Here is a 19,427-nt window from a genome sequence, read left to right as displayed (position 1 = left end):
GTCCAGCGCTTCCCAAACCTCACAGGTCTCTCCTCCACGCGTCCAGCGCTTCCCAAACCTCACCGGTCTCTCCTCCGCATCCAGCGCTTCCCAAACCTCACCGGTCTCTCCTCCGCGCGTCCAGCGCTTCCCAAACCTCACCGGTCTCTCCTCCGCGTCCAGCGCTTCCCAAACCTCACCGGTCTCTCCTCCGCGACCAGCGCTTCCCAAACCTCACCGGTCTCTCCTCCGCGTCCAGCGCTTCCCAAACCTCACAGGTCTCTCCTCCGCGCATCCAGCGCTTCCCAAACCTCACCGGTCTCTCCTCCACGCGTCCAGCGCTTCCCAAACCTCACCGGTCTCTCCTCCGCGTCCAGCGCTTCCCAAACCTCACAGGTCTCTCCTCCGCGCATCCAGCGCTTCCCAAACCTCACAGGTCTCTCCTCCGCGCGTCCAGCGCTTCCCAAACCTCACCGGTCTCTCCTCCGCGTCCAGCGCTTCCCAAACCTCACCGGTCTCTCCTCCGCGCGTCCAGCGCTTCCCAAACCTCACCGGTCTCTCCTCCGCGCGTCCAGCGCTTCCCAAACCTCACAGGTCTCTCCTCCGCGCGTCCAGCGCTTCCCAAACCTCACCGGTCTCTCCTCCGCGTCCAGCGCTTCCCAAACCTCACCGGTCTCTCCTCCGCATCCAGCGCTTCCCAAACCTCACCGGTCTCTCCTCCGCGCGTCCAGCGCTTCCCAAACCTCACCGGTCTCTCCTCCGCGCGTCCAGCGCTTCCCAAACCTCACAGGTCTCTCCTCCACGCGTCCAGCGCTTCCCAAACCTCACCGGTCTCTCCTCCACGCGTCCAGCGCTTCCCAAACCTCACCGGTCTCTCCTCCGCGCGTCCAGCGCTTCCCAAACCTCACCGGTCTCTCCTCCGCATCCAGCGCTTCCCAAACCTCACCGGTCTCTCCTCCACACGTCCAGCGCTTCCCAAACCTCACCGGTCTCTCCTCCACGCGTCCAGCGCTTCCCAAACCTCACCGGTCTCTCCTCCACGCGTCCAGCGCTTCCCAAACCTCACCGGTCTCTCCTCCGCGTCCAGCGCTTCCCAAACCTCACCGGTCTCTCCTCCGCGCGTCCAGCGCTTCCCAAACCTCACCGGTCTCTCCTCCACGCGTCCAGCGCTTCCCAAACCTCACCGGTCTCTCCTCCGCGCGTCCAGCGCTTCCCAAACCTCACCGGTCTCTCCTCCGCGCGTCCAGCGCTTCCCAAACCTCACCGGTCTCTCCTCCGCGCGTCCAGCGCTTCCCAAACCTCACCGGTCTCTCCTCCGCATCCAGCGCTTCCCAAACCTCACCGGTCTCTCCTCCGCGCGTCCAGCGCTTCCCAAACCTCACCGGTCTCTCCTCCGCGCGTCCAGCGCTTCCCAAACCTCACCGGTCTCTCCTCCGCATCCAGCGCTTCCCAAACCTCACCGGTCTCTCCTCCGCGCATCCAGCGCTTCCCAAACCTCACCGGTCTCTCCTCCACGCGTCCAGCGCTTCCCAAACCTCACAGGTCTCTCCTCCACGCGTCCAGCGCTTCCCAAACCTCACCGGTCTCTCCTCCGCGCGTCCAGCGCTTCCCAAACCTCACCGGTCTCTCCTCCGCGTCCAGCGCTTCCCAAACCTCACCGGTCTCTCCTCCACGCGTCCAGCGCTTCCCAAACCTCACCGGTCTCTCCTCCGCGTCCAGCGCTTCCCAAACCTCACCGGTCTCTCCTCCGCATCCAGCGCTTCCCAAACCTCACAGGTCTCTCCTCCGCGCGTCCAGCGCTTCCCAAACCTCACCGGTCTCTCCTCCACGCGTCCAGCGCTTCCCAAACCTCACCGGTCTCTCCTCCGCGCATCCAGCGCTTCCCAAACCTCACCGGTCTCTCCTCCGCGTCCAGCGCTTCCCAAACCTCACCGGTCTCTCCTCCGCGCGTCCAGCGCTTCCCAAACCTCACCGGTCTCTCCTCCGCATCCAGCGCTTCCCAAACCTCACCGGTCTCTCCTCCGCGCGTCCAGCGCTTCCCAAACCTCACAGGTCTCTCCTCCGCATCCAGCGCTTCCCAAACCTCACAGGTCTCTCCTCCGCGCGTCCAGCGCTTCCCAAACCTCACCGGTCTCTCCTCCGCGCGTCCAGCGCTTCCCAAACCTCACCGGTCTCTCCTCCGCATCCAGCGCTTCCCAAACCTCACCGGTCTCTCCTCCACGCGTCCAGCGCTTCCCAAACCTCACCGGTCTCTCCTCCGCGTCCAGCGCTTCCCAAACCTCACCGGTCTCTCCTCCACGCGTCCAGCGCTTCCCAAACCTCACCGGTCTCTCCTCCACGCGTCCAGCGCTTCCCAAACCTCACCGGTCTCTCCTCCGCGTCCAGCGCTTCCCAAACCTCACCGGTCTCTCCTCCGCGTCCAGCGCTTCCCAAACCTCACCGGTCTCTCCTCCGCGTCCAGCGCTTCCCAAACCTCACCGGTCTCTCCTCCGCGCGTCCAGCGCTTCCCAAACCTCACCGGTCTCTCCTCCGCGCGTCCAGCGCTTCCCAAACCTCACCGGTCTCTCCTCCGCGTCCAGCGCTTCCCAAACCTCACCGGTCTCTCCTCCGCATCCAGCGCTTCCCAAACCTCACAGGTCTCTCCTCCGCGCGTCCAGCGCTTCCCAAACCTCACCGGTCTCTCCTCCGCATCCAGCGCTTCCCAACCCTCACCGGTCTCTCCTCCACGCAGCCAGCGCTTCCCAAACCTCACCGGTCTCTCCTCCGCGTCCAGCGCTTCCCAAACCTCACCGGTCTCTCCTCCGCATCCAGCGCTTCCCAAACCTCACAGGTCTCTCCTCCGCGCGTCCAGCGCTTCCCAAACCTCACCGGTCTCTCCTCCGCATCCAGCGCTTCCCAAACCTCACCGGTCTCTCCTCCACGCAGCCAGCGCTTCCCAAACCTCACCGGTCTCTCCTCCGCATCCAGCGCTTCCCAAACCTCACCGGTCTCTCCTCCGCGCGTCCAGCGCTTCCCAAACCTCACCGGTCTCTCCTCCGCGCGTCCAGCGCTTCCCAAACCTCACCGGTCTCTCCTCCACGCGTCCAGCGCTTCAGAAACCTCACCGGTCTCTCCTCCGCGCGTCCAGCGCTTCCCAAACCTCACCGGTCTCTCCTCCGCATCCAGCGCTTCCCAAACCTCACCGGTCTCTCCTCCGCGCGTCCAGCGCTTCCCAAACCTCACCGGTCTCTCCTCCACGCGTCCAGCGCTTCCCAAACCTCACCGGTCTCTCCTCCGCATCCAGCGCTTCCCAAACCTCACCGGTCTCTCCTCCGCGCGTCCAGCGCTTCCCAAACCTCACCGGTCTCTCCTCCGCGCGTCCAGCGCTTCCCAAACCTCACCGGTCTCTCCTCCGCGCGTCCAGCGCTTCCCAAACCTCACCGGTCTCTCCTCCGCATCCAGCGCTTCCCAAACCTCACCGGTCTCTCCTCCACGCGTCCAGCGCTTCCCAAACCTCACCGGTCTCTCCTCCACGCGTCCAGCGCTTCCCAAACCTCACCGGTCTCTCCTCCGCGCGTCCAGCGCTTCCCAAACCTCACCGGTCTCTCCTCCACGCGTCCAGCGCTTCCCAAACCTCACCGGTCTCTCCTCCACGCGTCCAGCGCTTCCCAAACCTCACCGGTCTCTCCTCCACGCGTCCAGCGCTTCCCAAACCTCACCGGTCTCTCCTCCGCATCCAGCGCTTCCCAAACCTCACCGGTCTCTCCTCCGCATCCAGCGCTTCCCAAACCTCACCGGTCTCTCCTCCACGCGTCCAGCGCTTCCCAAACCTCACCGGTCTCTCCTCCACGCGTCCAGCGCTTCCCAAACCTCACCGGTCTCTCCTCCACGCGTCCAGAGCTTCCCAAACCTCACCGGTCTCTCCTCCACGCGTCCAGCGCTTCCCAAACCTCACCGGTCTCTCCTCCGCGCGTCCAGCGCTTCCCAAACCTCACCGGTCTCTCCTCCGCGCGTCCAGCGCTTCCCAAACCTCACCGGTCTCTCCTCCGCGCGTCCAGCGCTTCCCAAACCTCACCGGTCTCTCCTCCGCGCGTCCAGCGCTTCCCAAACCTCACCGGTCTCTCCTCCGCGTCCAGCGCTTCCCAAACCTCACCGGTCTCTCCTCCACGCGTCCAGCGCTTCCCAAACCTCACCGGTCTCTCCTCCGCGTCCAGCGCTTCCCAAACCTCACCGGTCTCTCCTCCGCATCCAGCGCTTCCCAAACCTCACCGGTCTCTCCTCCGCATCCAGCGCTTCCCAAACCTCACAGGTCTCTCCTCCGCGCGTCCAGCGCTTCCCAAACCTCACCGGTCTCTCCTCCACGCGTCCAGCGCTTCCCAAACCTCACCGGTCTCTCCTCCGCGCATCCAGCGCTTCCCAAACCTCACCGGTCTCTCCTCCGCGTCCAGCGCTTCCCAAACCTCACCGGTCTCTCCTCCGCGCGTCCAGCGCTTCCCAAACCTCACCGGTCTCTCCTCCGCATCCAGCGCTTCCCAAACCTCACCGGTCTCTCCTCCGCGCGTCCAGCGCTTCCCAAACCTCACAGGTCTCTCCTCCGCATCCAGCGCTTCCCAAACCTCACAGGTCTCTCCTCCGCGCGTCCAGCGCTTCCCAAACCTCACCGGTCTCTCCTCCGCGCGTCCAGCGCTTCCCAAACCTCACCGGTCTCTCCTCCGCATCCAGCGCTTCCCAAACCTCACCGGTCTCTCCTCCACGCGTCCAGCGCTTCCCAAACCTCACCGGTCTCTCCTCCGCGCGTCCAGCGCTTCCCAAACCTCACCGGTCTCTCCTCCGCGTCCAGCGCTTCCCAAACCTCACCGGTCTCTCCTCCACGCGTCCAGCGCTTCCCAAACCTCACCGGTCTCTCCTCCGCGTCCAGCGCTTCCCAAACCTCACCGGTCTCTCCTCCGCATCCAGCGCTTCCCAAACCTCACAGGTCTCTCCTCCGCGCGTCCAGCGCTTCCCAAACCTCACCGGTCTCTCCTCCGCATCCAGCGCTTCCCAACCCTCACCGGTCTCTCCTCCACGCAGCCAGCGCTTCCCAAACCTCACCGGTCTCTCCTCCGCGTCCAGCGCTTCCCAAACCTCACCGGTCTCTCCTCCGCATCCAGCGCTTCCCAAACCTCACAGGTCTCTCCTCCGCGCGTCCAGCGCTTCCCAAACCTCACCGGTCTCTCCTCCGCATCCAGCGCTTCCCAAACCTCACCGGTCTCTCCTCCACGCAGCCAGCGCTTCCCAAACCTCACCGGTCTCTCCTCCGCATCCAGCGCTTCCCAAACCTCACCGGTCTCTCCTCCGCGCGTCCAGCGCTTCCCAAACCTCACCGGTCTCTCCTCCGCGCGTCCAGCGCTTCCCAAACCTCACCGGTCTCTCCTCCACGCGTCCAGCGCTTCAGAAACCTCACCGGTCTCTCCTCCGCGCGTCCAGCGCTTCCCAAACCTCACCGGTCTCTCCTCCGCATCCAGCGCTTCCCAAACCTCACCGGTCTCTCCTCCACGCGTCCAGCGCTTCCCAAACCTCACCGGTCTCTCCTCCACGCGTCCAGCGCTTCCCAAACCTCACCGGTCTCTCCTCCACGCGTCCAGCGCTTCCCAAACCTCACCGGTCTCTTCTCCACGCGTCCAGCGCTTCCCAAACCTCACCGGTCTCTCCTCCGCATCCAGCGCTTCCCAAACCTCACCGGTCTCTCCTCCGCGCGTCCAGCGCTTCCCAAACCTCACCGGTCTCTCCTCCGCGCGTCCAGCGCTTCCCAAACCTCACCGGTCTCTCCTCCGCGCGTCCAGCGCTTCCCAAACCTCACCGGTCTCTCCTCCGCATCCAGCGCTTCCCAAACCTCACCGGTCTCTCCTCCACGCGTCCAGCGCTTCCCAAACCTCACCGGTCTCTCCTCCACGCGTCCAGCGCTTCCCAAACCTCACCGGTCTCTCCTCCGCGCGTCCAGCGCTTCCCAAACCTCACCGGTCTCTCCTCCACGCGTCCAGCGCTTCCCAAACCTCACCGGTCTCTCCTCCACGCGTCCAGCGCTTCCCAAACCTCACCGGTCTCTCCTCCACGCGTCCAGCGCTTCCCAAACCTCACCGGTCTCTCCTCCGCATCCAGCGCTTCCCAAACCTCACCGGTCTCTCCTCCGCATCCAGCGCTTCCCAAACCTCACCGGTCTCTCCTCCACGCGTCCAGCGCTTCCCAAACCTCACCGGTCTCTCCTCCACGCGTCCAGCGCTTCCCAAACCTCACCGGTCTCTCCTCCACGCGTCCAGAGCTTCCCAAACCTCACCGGTCTCTCCTCCACGCGTCCAGCGCTTCCCAAACCTCACCGGTCTCTCCTCCACGCGTCCAGCGCTTCCCAAACCTCACCGGTCTCTCCTCCGCGCGTCCAGCGCTTCCCAAACCTCACCGGTCTCTCCTCCACGCGTCCAGCGCTTCCCAAACCTCACCGGTCTCTCCTCCGCATCCAGCGCTTCCCAAACCTCACCGGTCTCTCCTCCGCGCGTCCAGCGCTTCCCAAACCTCACCGGTCTCTCCTCCGCGCGTCCAGCGCTTCCCAAACCTCACCGGTCTCTCCTCCGCGCGTCCAGCGCTTCCCAAACCTCACCGGTCTCTCCTCCGCATCCAGCGCTTCCCAAACCTCACCGGTCTCTCCTCCGCGCGTCCAGCGCTTCCCAAACCTCACCGGTCTCTCCTCCGCGCGTCCAGCGCTTCCCAAACCTCACCGGTCTCTCCTCCGCGCGTCCAGCGCTTCCCAAACCTCACCGGTCTCTCCTCCACGCGTCCAGCGCTTCCCAAACCTCACCGGTCTCTCCTCCGCATCCAGCGCTTCCCAAACCTCACCGGTCTCTCCTCCGCGCGTCCAGCGCTTCCCAAACCTCACCGGTCTCTCCTCCACGCGTCCAGCGCTTCCCAAACCTCACCGGTCTCTCCTCCGCATCCAGCGCTTCCCAAACCTCACCGGTCTCTCCTCCGCATCCAGCGCTTCCCAAACCTCACCGGTCTCTCCTCCGCATCCAGCGCTTCCCAAACCTCACCGGTCTCTCCACCACGCGTCCAGCGCTTCCCAAACCTCACCGGTCTCTCCTCCGCGCGTCCAGCGCTTCCCAAACCTCACCGGTCTCTCCTCCACGCGTCCAGCGCTTCCCAAACCTCACCGGTCTCTCCTCCGCGCGTCCAGCGCTTCCCAAACCTCACCGGTCTCTCCTCCGCGCGTCCAGCGCTTCCCAAACCTCACCGGTCTCTCCTCCGCATCCAGCGCTTCCCAAACCTCACCGGTCTCTCCTCCACACGTCCAGCGCTTCCCAAACCTCACCGGTCTCTCCTCCACGCGTCCAGCGCTTCCCAAACCTCACCGGTCTCTCCTCCACGCGTCCAGCGCTTCCCAAACCTCACCGGTCTCTCCTCCACGCGTCCAGCGCTTCCCAAACCTCACCGGTCTCTCCTCCACGCGTCCAGCGCTTCCCAAACCTCACCGGTCTCTCCTCCACGCGTCCAGCGCTTCCCAAACCTCACCGGTCTCTCCTCCGCGCGTCCAGCGCTTCCCAAACCTCACCGGTCTCTCCTCCACGCGTCCAGCGCTTCCCAAACCTCACCGGTCTCTCCTCCACGCGTCCAGCGCTTCCCAAACCTCACCGGTCTCTCCTCCACGCGTCCAGCGCTTCCCAAACCTCACCGGTCTCTCCTCCACGCGTCCAGCGCTTCCCAAACCTCACCGGTCTCTCCTCCGCATCCAGCGCTTCCCAAACCTCACCGGTCTCTCCTCCGCGCGTCCAGCGCTTCCCAAACCTCACCGGTCTCTCCTCCGCGCGTCCAGCGCTTCCCAAACCTCACCGGTCTCTCCTCCACGCGTCCAGCGCTTCCCAAACCTCACCGGTCTCTCCTCCGCGCATCCAGCGCTTCCCAAACCTCACCGGTCTCTCCTCCGCGCATCCAGCGCTTCCCAAACCTCACCGGTCTCTCCTCCACGTCCAGCGCTTCCCAAACCTCACCGGTCTCTCCTCCACGCGTCCAGCGCTTCCCAAACCTCACCGGTCTCTCCTCCACGTCCAGCGCTTCCCAAACCTCACCGGTCTCTCCTCCACGCGTCCAGCGCTTCCCAAACCTCACCGGTCTCTCCTCCACGCGTCCAGCGCTTCCCAAACCTCACCGGTCTCTCCTCCGCATCCAGCGCTTCCCAAACCTCACCGGTCTCTCCTCCACGCGTCCAGCGCTTCCCAAACCTCACCGGTCTCTCCTCCACGCGTCCAGCGCTTCCCAAACCTCACCGGTCTCTCCTCCACGCGTCCAGCGCTTCCCAAACCTCACCGGTCTCTCCTCCACGCGTCCAGCGCTTCCCAAACCTCACCGGTCTCTCCTCCACGCGTCCAGCGCTTCCCAAACCTCACCGGTCTCTCCTCCACGCGTCCAGCGCTTCCCAAACCTCACCGGTCTCTTCTCCACGCGTGCGCCGCTTCCCAAACCTCACCAGTCTCTCCTCCGCGCGTCCAGCGCTTCCCAAACCTCACCGGTCTCTCCTCCACGCGTCCAGCGCTTCCCAAACCTCACCGGTCTCTCCTCCGCATCCAGCGCTTCCCAAACCTCACCGGTCTCTCCTCCACGCGTCCAGCGCTTCCCAAACCTCACCGGTCTCTCCTCCGCGCGTCCAGCGCTTCCCAAACCTCACCGGTCTCTCCTCCGCGTCCAGCGCTTCCCAAACCTCACCGGTCTCTCCTCCACGCGTCCAGCGCTTCCCAAACCTCACCGGTCTCTCCTCCGCATCCAGCGCTTCCCAAACCTCACCGGTCTCTCCTCCACGCGTCCAGCGCTTCCCAAACCTCACCGGTCTCTCCTCCACGCGTCCAGCGCTTCCCAAACCTCACCGGTCTCTCCTCCGCGTCCAGCGCTTCCCAAACCTCACCGGTCTCTCCTCCACGCGTCCAGCGCTTCCCAAACCTCACAGGTCTCTCCTCCACGCGTCCAGCGCTTCCCAAACCTCACCGGTCTCTCCTCCGCGCGTCCAGCGCTTCCCAAACCTCACCGGTCTCTCCTCCACGCGTCCAGCGCTTCCCAAACCTCACCGGTCTCTCCTCCGCATCCAGCGCTTCCCAAACCTCACCGGTCTCTCCTCCGCATCCAGCGCTTCCCAAACCTCACCGGTCTCTCCTCCGCGCGTCCAGCGCTTCCCAAACCTCACCGGTCTCTCCTCCGCGCGTCCAGCGCTTCCCAAACCTCACCGGTCTCCTCCACGCGTCCAGCGCTTCCCAAACCTCACCGGTCTCTCCTCCACGCGTCCAGCGCTTCCCAACCCTCACCGGTCTCTCCTCCACGCGTCCAGCGCTTCCCAAACCTCACCGGTCTCTCCTCCGCGCGTCCAGCGCTTCCCAAACCTCACCGGTCTCTCCTCCACGCGTCCAGCGCTTCCCAAACCTCACCGGTCTCTCCTCCGCGCATCCAGCGCTTCCCAAACCTCACCGGTCTCTCCTCCACGCGTCCAGCGCTTCCCAAACCTCACCGGTCTCTCCTCCGCATCCAGCGCTTCCCAAACCTCACCGGTCTCTCCTCCACGCGTCCAGCGCTTCCCAAACCTCACCGGTCTCTCCTCCGCATCCAGCGCTTCCCAAACCTCACCGGTCTCTCCACCACGCGTCCAGCGCTTCCCAAACCTCACCGGTCTCTCCTCCGCGCGTCCAGCGCTTCCCAAACCTCACCGGTCTCTCCTCCGCGTCCAGCGCTTCCCAAACCTCACCGGTCTCTCCTCCGCATCCAGCGCTTCCCAAACCTCACCGGTCTCTCCTCCGCGCGTCCAGCGCTTCCCAAACCTCACCGGTCTCTCCTCCGCGTCCAGCGCTTCCCAAACCTCACCGGTCTCTCCTCCGCGCGTCCAGCGCTTCCCAAACCTCACCGGTCTCTCCTCCACGCGTCCAGCGCTTCCCAAACCTCACCGGTCTCTCCTCCGCGCATCCAGCGCTTCCCAAACCTCACCGGTCTCTCCTCCGCGCGTCCAGCGCTTCCCAAACCTCACCGGTCTCTCCTCCGCGTCCAGCGCTTCCCAAACCTCACCGGTCTCTCCTCCGCGTCCAGCGCTTCCCAAACCTCACCGGTCTCTCCTCCACGCGTCCAGCGCTTCCCAAACCTCACCGGTCTCTCCTCCGCGCGTCCAGCGCTTCCCAAACCTCACCGGTCTCTCCTCCGCGTCCAGCGCTTCCCAAACCTCACCGGTCTCTCCTCCGCGTCCAGCGCTTCCCAAACCTCACCGGTCTCTCCTCCGCATCCAGCGCTTCCCAAACCTCACCGGTCTCTCCTCCGCATCCAGCGCTTCCCAAACCTCACCGGTCTCTCCTCCGCGCGTCCAGCGCTTCCCAAACCTCACCGGTCTCTCCTCCACGCGTCCAGCGCTTCCCAAACCTCACCGGTCTCTCCTCCGCGCGTCCAGCGCTTCCCAAACCTCACCGGTCTCTCCTCCGCGCGTCCAGCGCTTCCCAAACCTCACCGGTCTCTCCTCCGCGTCCAGCGCTTCCCAAACCTCACCGGTCTCTCCTCCGCATCCAGCGCTTCCCAAACCTCACCGGTCTCTCCTCCGCGCGTCCAGCGCTTCCCAAACCTCACCGGTCTCTCCTCCGCGCGTCCAGCGCTTCCCAAACCTCACCGGTCTCTCCTCCGCGCGTCCAGCGCTTCCCAAACCTCACCGGTCTCTCCTCCGCGCGTCCAGCGCTTCCCAAACCTCACCGGTCTCTCCTCCGCGCGTCCAGCGCTTCCCAAACCTCACCGGTCTCTCCTCCGCGACCAGCGCTTCCCAAACCTCACCGGTCTCTCCTCCGCGCGTCCAGCGCTTCCCAAACCTCACCGGTCTCTCCTCCGCGCGTCCAGCGCTTCCCAAACCTCACCGGTCTCTCCTCCGCGCGTCCAGCGCTTCCCAAACCTCACCGGTCTCTCCTCCGCGCGTCCAGCGCTTCCCAAACCTCACCGGTCTCTCCTCCGCGCGTCCAGCGCTTCCCAAACCTCACCGGTCTCTCCTCCGCGCGTCCAGCGCTTCCCAAACCTCACCGGTCTCTCCTCCGCGCGTCCAGCGCTTCCCAAACCTCACCGGTCTCTCCTCCGCGCGTCCAGCGCTTCCCAAACCTCACCGGTCTCTCCTCCGCGCGTCCAGCGCTTCCCAAACCTCACCGGTCTCTCCTCCGCGCGTCCAGCGCTTCCCAAACCTCACCGGTCTCTCCTCCGCGCGTCCAGCGCTTCCCAAATCTCACCGGTCTCTCCTCCGCGACCAGCGCTTCCCAAACCTCACCGGTCTCTCCTCCGCGCGTCCAGCGCTTCCCAAACCTCACCGGTCTCTCCTCCGCGCGTCCAGCGCTTCCCAAACCTCACCGGTCTCTCCTCCGCGCGTCCAGCGCTTCCCAAACCTCACCGGTCTCTCCTCCGCGCGTCCAGCGCTTCCCAAACCTCACCGGTCTCTCCTCCGCGCGTCCAGCGCTTCCCAAACCTCACCGGTCTCTCCTCCACGCGTCCAGCGCTTCCCAAACCTCACCGGTCTCTCCTCCACGCATCCAGCGCTTCCCAAACCTCACCGGTCTCTCCTCCGCGCGTCCAGCGCTTCCCAAACCTCACCGGTCTCTCCTCCACGCGTCCAGCGCTTCCCAAACCTCACCGGTCTCTCCTCCGCGCGTCCAGCGCTTCCCAAACCTCACAGGTCTCTTCTCCACGCGTGCGCCGCTTCCCAAACCACGCGTCCAGCGCTTCCCAAACCTCACCGGTCTCTTCTCCACGCGTGCGCCGCTTCCCAAACCTCACAGGTCTCTCCTCCACGCGTCCAGCGCTTCCCAAACCTCACCGGTCTCTTCACATGTCCTGAATGACAGTTGTGACCGTCCACACAGAGACGTGAGGTTTGCTGCTCCCCTAAAGTCTCCTCACTTTCTGCAGCTACCAGGAAGGAAATACGCTGAGGGATACAACGAGGATATCGGGGATAAGATGATCTGGCTGAAGTAAAGGTGAAAGGTCGGGGATCCGGAGCACGAGGAATGACATCCAGGAGTAACTCATAACCTCCTCACTCACTCCAGGCGCGCTGTCTGCACGAATGCCAGCAGTGCTGTGTATATGACTATGCTGCGTGGGCATATGTGCCACTCTGCCCTGGCAGTGAAGGGGTTAGAGTGTTGCTGGCCTGTCTGGGGCAGGGATTTCATCATGTACTTTAACTCTTTCATGTTTGGCCGATTGTGATGTTCTCAGAACTATAAATAAAATCTATTTAAAGTGTTAACTCTGTAACCAAACGATTTCACTTCAAACTGCAACTTAGAAGGAATGTTACACTGCTAGGGACGTGTGCTCAGGCGCAAAGCCTGGCACTGCCGCCCAGACACAGGCGCAAAGCCTGGCACTGCCGCCCAGACACAGGCACACAGCCTGGCACTGCCATGGGTGCACGCTTAATTCCTTAGGACTGGTTGGGTAAAGTTGGAGACGGGGGTCAGATCGGGGGCGGGTGCCTTGCTTTTACATTACATTACCTAATGGTTCAGGGGGATACAAGTGTCATTTGTCAGAGGTGCTTTGTTACCCAGGCAGAGGCTGCCCAGACACTACACAGATGGATCCAACAGGTAACATGGTAGCACAGACTGCCTGCATTCTCCTGGCCTGCCACTAGGCAGCGCTCGTGCCACGTGCAGAAGTGCTGTGCATTTCTGATTCCACCTCTAAATCTAACAGCAGACGGTGATGTGGAGCAGGGATTAAAGAGATGGATTTAGATACTCCGCGTTGAGCTTCAGTTTCATGCTAGTCCTATCAGGTGCTGGGTTATAATAATAATAATATTCATAGAAGCCACTCGCATTCTGTCTGAATGAAGACTCCAGTGAAGTAATGAAATGTTAAATATCTGTAGTTCCACAATCGCAGGTTGTTGGCACCCACCTCCCGCTTGGGCTGTGAGCTTTTTCCTCATCACCATCAACGACCTGAAAACACAAGCGCATTGCGGTCTCTCGGCCGTCCAGCAGGCACAGGGTTAAGTGGTGTAGGTTGCATGAGCTCACCCACAACGGGTAACACGAGAGGTGATGAGATCCAGCGCAGCGTGAGGCCGCCCGGGCATAATCTGCTCTGCAGGATGGAGCCCGGTGACTGTGCGCTCACGAGGCAGCGCTCACAAGATAGTGGGACTGTGTGTGTGTGATAGCAGGAGAGCAAAAATCCCTTAAACCCCCTCCCTAAAAAACAAGGGTGCTTAGTCACGGGGATTGCAAAGGTTTGTGCTGGGAGAGATGTTAATTAGATCTCTTGATAAAAGAAGTGACGATATAGGTTTGCAATTGCACAGTTGATACACCTCTGTATTTTACATCAGCTTGGCTTGTACATGTTTGGCGCTATATGAAAATATATCAACTGCAGTATGCGCCTCCGGACGCGGCCCTGCCCCCTGCGCTCGCTTCCTCCCCCCCCCCCAGCACGGGCCACTACTCCTGGGACTCTGCTAATTTGTCTGTAAAAAGGATCTGATCAGGTTGATGGGAACAGGTTTTTCCATCCTCCTCCATTCTGTTTCCACTGAGGAGTTGTTTGCATTATTCAGCAGGAGGATTATCGGAGATGAGAGATAATGGGCAAAAAACATTAACCCCTTCAGTGCCCGAGACCAGCAGCGCAGGCGCTGCATGTCTGCATGGACCTGTTGTCCGATTCTTCTTGGGATGCGTGTGTGTTCCCCCTCCCACCGGATTCAGGCTGACTACTCTCCCTGCTCCTCTTGTGGGGTGTAAAGTTTCAGGAATCTGGATAAGACTCAGTACTGGGGGAGGCGATGTAGTGTGCAGGAGTAACAGAGAAAGCTGCAAGGTAGGACTGATGTGCATTAACAGCTGTATGTGGGGGGGGGGAACAGTGCTGGGATAGTAGTGGAGTGTAATATTGGGGTGCAATGACCGCTGTGTGTGAGGGATGGGAGTCTGTTCAGGTGTACAAGTAATGCAGTTTAATATTGGGGTACAGTGTCAGAGCTGGGGGGGGGGGTGTTCGTGGTGGAATAATGCAGTGAGTGTGTGTAGGGGCCGTACAATGATGGCAAACTGGGGGAGCAGAAGTTAAGCAGTTTGTGGAGGTGGGGAGATGCAGGAAGATTTTGACTGCCTGTTTCTGAGCTGTGTTGGGGACATGTCATAATGTCGCTGCTGCAGCTGGGTGTCGCACGTGGAAGCTCTGCCTGGGGAGCGATTCTATGCCCATTAACCTCCTGCATTTCTTTACAAATTACAGCGGGTTTGACTTTAATTGAGCTAATTGTTGGGGCTGAGCTGCTGGTAGATATTCAGCAGCTGCTATTCCAGGGAGGAGGTGGAGACTGCACAGGGTGACGGGTCACTGTCACTCACTCATAGTGAGACGGGTCACCGTCACTCGCTTACAGTGTGACATTAGCTCTCCTGAGACTTGCAAAGCACAATTCATAGACTGATTCTACATTCACATACATATACTAACACAGATACACACACACACACATTCACACAACGCAGAAACACTAATACTGACATACGCATATATTCACACATTGATACACACTGACACTAACAAAACAGTCACACACTGACGCACAGATACACCAATACCAACATACATATTTATTAGCACATTACTACACACAGACACACAAACACTAACATACACAGATATTCACACATTAATACACACTGATACTAACGCACATACATACACTGACGCAGAAACACACGAATACTAACATACACCAACACAGATATTAACACACACTGATGCACAAACTCTTAATATACACAGATATTCACACATTAACACAATACTAGCATACACAGATATTGCCATACTGATACTAACACAAAAGCATATTCGTACACAAATACTAACATACATGAATATAAATGAGTACTCCATCCTTATGTTTTTGTGCCTCCCAATCGCCACATGGGATGGCAGGGACCTGCCTCTGTTCCTGTACTACGCTCATCCCTGGCAGTGTGACACATTCATACAGGCAATGCCCGTTCTAAATGACTCAATTTAACAGCAAACCATCTGTTTGTGGAGCGTCATAGAACCAAAGTACAGTTTTTGCCGCACTAGAAGTGTTAACTGCCCAAGGACTGGCTGGGTATGTCCCTGAACGAGGGAGCTCTGCATTTCTGACCCTTCTGAGTTATTCCCAAAACTGTGATTAAAAAAATAAAAGTTCTTATGCCTCCTCTCCTCCCAATATACACCTGCTCTCCCTCCCCCACCCCTGGTGGCAGTACACACCGCAGCCCCTCTGAGGGGTTATTTAAATAGATATGGCCCACACATACCACCACTGCATCAATCGTACAAACCCATATCTCCTCGCCCGCCTGCTTTTTGCCAACTGTTTTACTGGAGCTGGGAGACTTCGGCCTAAACTCTAACACTCATTGCTCCCTGTGCCTGTCTCGGTGGCTTCCCTGCAATGTCCTACCTGATGTCCCACTGTCACTTAAAATCTATTCACGTACCCCTTACAGACCATGCTTGGGACTCCACGCGGCACACCATTCTTTCCCAATACTATGCTGTTTTATCACCTGGCACTGCGATCCATCGCTCTTCACATTCACAAAGTGCAGACGTTTCGACAAGAAAGCTGGGATAAATTCTTGTAAACGCCCTGATCCTTTCCCACCTTGTCCACTGTAACCTCCGCTGCTGATTCAAGGCTCGATCCCTAGAATATAAAACCAGTGGAGGTGAACTAGTCACACGAACACTGCACCTGTGATGGGGCATTGATGTGTAGAGCAGCAGAGTGTGAGCAGGGAGATAGTTCTGTGACGGGCCCCTCGGATGCAGAGTGGTTGCTTTCCTCACTGCAGTTTCCCTTTGCACTTATTTAAATTTGTATACAAAGTGTTACCTAAATTGTATGAGCTAAATTAACAGAAAGGCAGCTGGAGACACATACACACCTATATAGTGTGCTATATGTATCCTGGCTGCATGTATATATATAGATATAAATATAATAGAAGGGGGGAGAACTGGAAAGTGCTCAGGAGAAGGGAGAGCTGACCAGACACACACACACACACACACACACACACACACACACACACACACACACACACACACACACACACACACACACACACACACACACACACACCACCACCACCACCACCACCACCACCACCACCACCACCACCACCACCACCACCACCACCACCACCACCACCACCACCACCACCACCACCACCACCACCACCACCACCACCACCACCACCACCACCACCACCACCACCACCATCATCATCATCATCATCATCATCCTGGGGTGGGGAGCCATTAGGGGAGAAGATGGTCTTGTGGTTTGAAGTAATTTCACGTTAATATTTAATGAGGAAGATGCAGCTGCAAGTTAATAATGTGAGAGAAGAGAGTGGGTGGAGGAGAAGGGCCCAGCAGAGACACTGACACCAGCAGACACCTGCACTCGCCAACAGTGACACACTCACACAAACCAGTGAGATTTTGTTCTGGATTAAATAATGGCTTTTTCATTGAAAAGTGTCGATTTTTATCAGAAAGATTCCTCTGAAGTCTGTGAGAAGCGGAAAATCAGTGAGACTGACCCCACATCACTGAGCAACGACAGGACTGAGTGTACCTCGCACCAATATGTATGTTTTATATATGATACAGGGCTCAACAAACTAGGGAAAAACCCACTAGCCCGCCACCCCCAAAAGTAACTCCCCCCCCCCCACCATAATGGCTCTTACCTGCGGCGGGGTCCGGCGATCTCTATCTTCTCCCCTGCAAAATTGTATTCTTTCACCTGCAGGTCCTGAAAAAATGGCCATGCGGCATCAAATGACGCCGCATTGCCATGGCAACAGGAAGCTGGCATCACGCAACGTGGCGCCGCGTGATGTTACGTCACGTAGCCATGGCAACGCGGCCATTTTTTCAGGACCTGCAGGGGAAAGTGTACAATTTGCAGGGGAGAAGATCGCCGCACCACTCCGCCGGACCACGCCGCAGGTAAGCACTCGCCCATGGCGAGCGGGCAAGTGCATTTGTCTGTGTATTGTATGTCTTTATTTATATAGCACCAAAAGTGGTGTACTCCGCGCTTCACAAAGAATACAGTACAGGGAATTATAATAATACAATAAGCGCAGCAAAATCTGACAATAGGAAAGGAAATCCCTGCCCCAAAGAGCTTACAATCTAAGAGGTATGATGGGAGACTTACAGAGACAGCAGGTGAGGGAATAAGTGCGGTAGATGGCAGTGCTTGGCCACAATGGGTGGTAGGAGTGACTGTGGGTGTGGGACAATAGCCATGAGTGCAGGATAATGGGATACTTGATTTGTGGGGTGAGTTTTAAGGTTAGTCAGTACTGTATTAAATCAGAAGGTTAACACCATTTACAGGGGAAGAGATGGCAGGGAGGCGTGGGTGAGAGCAGGTGTGTATGTCTGGGTTCAGGATTAGGGGAGATCCCCAGCAGCAGGAAGGAGTAGATACAGGGTGTGAATAGAGGATTTGTGGGGGTACTTTTTATTGAGGGGTAAAGAAGTTGTTGGGAGAGAGGTGTGTAGCGCACGTTTCCCCACCCCTTGGGAGATAAGGCGACTACTGTGCGTGTGGTGCAATACCTGTGGCTAACAGGAGTCTGAGCCTCCGCCTCTGGGAGCCTGGGGTGTGTGTAATAAATATGCTAACCGCGCCTCCACCTGGGAAGGATCCTCACGCAGTCGGATAGCCCCTCCCAAGACAATACAGTCAGTAATTGCACACAAGGTATATGTCATAGTATTTACTGGACAGTACGTATAATAATAAATATGCAACATAACAACACACAAAGTATAAAGAGCACCTAACCCAAACCCCCAGTGAATGTCCCAACAGTACTTTGGGTGTTAGGCACCAATACCTTGAGGTCCCTTTCCCCAGTGTCCAGCCCACCCAAAGTGTAAGGAGTAGCGCTCTCGAATTAATTGTTGGTGCACTTATTGGGATAGGTACCTGCCGGGTGCGTCCGCACCCGGGCGCGCTGTGTCCTGCGACGGGGTACACGGTAGTTGATGATTCTGGTGCGTCCGTCATCGCAGGGGAAATTCTTCATGTGAGGTGATAGGGTCCAAGTTCACCAAAGGGCCAAGATGTCACTGCGTCTTGGCTGTATCCTGCAACTCTGATGATTGTACAGGGCCGAGTCCCTATACTATGGCCGGTCCCTGAGCAACACAAGCTGAGGTGAGTATGGGACTAGCTGGGATATAATGGGGAAGCTCTGGTCCAGTGCACAACCCACCCTTTTCCTGATTTTCTCTCACTAACTTATAATTCACTAACTCCTAAGTTACTAACTTACTCCTAATACACAACTCACTTCCTCACTGTCTCTCCTTCAACCTACAACTGCCTAAACTGTCCCTCTCCTAACAACTGCCAGCGCGAGCTCCCTCGCGCTAAAACGACCTCTTTCCCTATCTACCAATGCAGCCGCCCTATTGGCTAAGCTGCGCCGCATCATCCGTCCGTCCTGCGCATGCACGAAGTTTCTCTTGTGCCGGCGCCAACCCCAACATGGCTGCCGGACTTGAGGATCTTCTGGGCATGCGCAGGAATAAACAAAATGGCGGCGCCCTGAGCACCCGCTCCCGTCGGAGCTCCGGCGAGGCGCTCGCCACACCGGCAGCCCCCACACTCCTCCCAGCCCCATCGGAGGCGCATGCATGCCCCTGCGCCACCCGCAGCGGAGACATGCAGAGGTGAGGGGGACTAAGAGAAGCCTAAGGGGAACCTGGGCCACAGGTGTATAAATAATGGTGCAGTGTATGGGCACAGGAATAGGTTGAGGGGAGATGAAGAAATGTGGGTAGGAGGGGTGTGGGGAAGTTGGAGAGAACAGAAACGTTCACAAAGAAGTGAGGAAACGGTAAACAGAAAAAGCAATTAGGGTGGGGGCATTGTGAGATGCAGGAGGAGAGGTGTGTGTGTGTGTGTGTGTGTGTGTGTGTGTGTGTGTGTGTGTGTGTGTGTGTGTGTGTGTGTGTGTGTGTGTGTGTGTGTGTGTGTGTGTGTGTGTGTGTGTGTGTGTGTGTGTGTGTGTGTGTGTGTGTGTGTTCTGCAAGCGCCGCCACTCTCGATCCCGCCCTCGCCTCTGATTGGTTGTAAGAGACATTACATCGGTGAGTCTAAAAATAACTCGCGCGCTGATTGGCCGCGCGAAAGAACAAACATGGAGCAGGTGACAAGGAGCAACCAATCCCAGGGCCCGGGCCCCCGAGGGCCAGCCTGCACGTGATCACACCTGGGGGCGTGGTCGCCCAGGTAGCCAATCTCCTCGCTCCGTTATCCGACGGCCGCGCTTACCCCCGCCGCTAATTCGCAGCCAGGGGGTCCGTAGAGAGACCGGGCGTGTCTGCAGCACTCGCTTCAGCCCCCTTTCTCATGA

The 19,427-nt window shown here is 59.4% G+C and overlaps 1 protein-coding gene and 1 long non-coding RNA gene across 2 annotated transcripts in view; one reads left to right on the top strand and one right to left on the bottom strand.

The window, feature by feature from the left end:
- Positions 1 to 12,226, top strand: part of NDUFA10 (NADH:ubiquinone oxidoreductase subunit A10) — a 23,676-nt gene extending 11,450 nt beyond the window's left edge. Inside the window, exon 10 of the mRNA XM_075607377.1 lies at positions 11,881 to 12,226. Within this exon, the coding sequence (XP_075463492.1) occupies positions 11,881 to 11,949 (69 nt within the window). The 3' untranslated portion in view covers positions 11,950 to 12,226. The remainder of the gene's footprint in view (positions 1 to 11,880) is intronic.
- The window catches only part of LOC142498825 (uncharacterized), a 26,945-nt gene extending 7,518 nt beyond the window's left edge, over positions 1 to 19,427 (bottom strand). Inside the window, exons 1-2 of the long non-coding RNA XR_012802557.1 lie at positions 17,993 to 19,427; positions 15,543 to 15,682 (exon numbers count right to left, since the gene is read on the bottom strand). This is a non-coding gene — a long non-coding RNA (uncharacterized LOC142498825). The remainder of the gene's footprint in view (positions 1 to 15,542; positions 15,683 to 17,992) is intronic.

This window comes from Ascaphus truei, chromosome 7 (genome assembly GCF_040206685.1).
Source record: "Ascaphus truei isolate aAscTru1 chromosome 7, aAscTru1.hap1, whole genome shotgun sequence".
Classification (NCBI taxonomy): Eukaryota; Metazoa; Chordata; class Amphibia; order Anura; family Ascaphidae; genus Ascaphus; species Ascaphus truei.
This window is presented reverse-complemented; position numbering and strand designations above follow the sequence as displayed.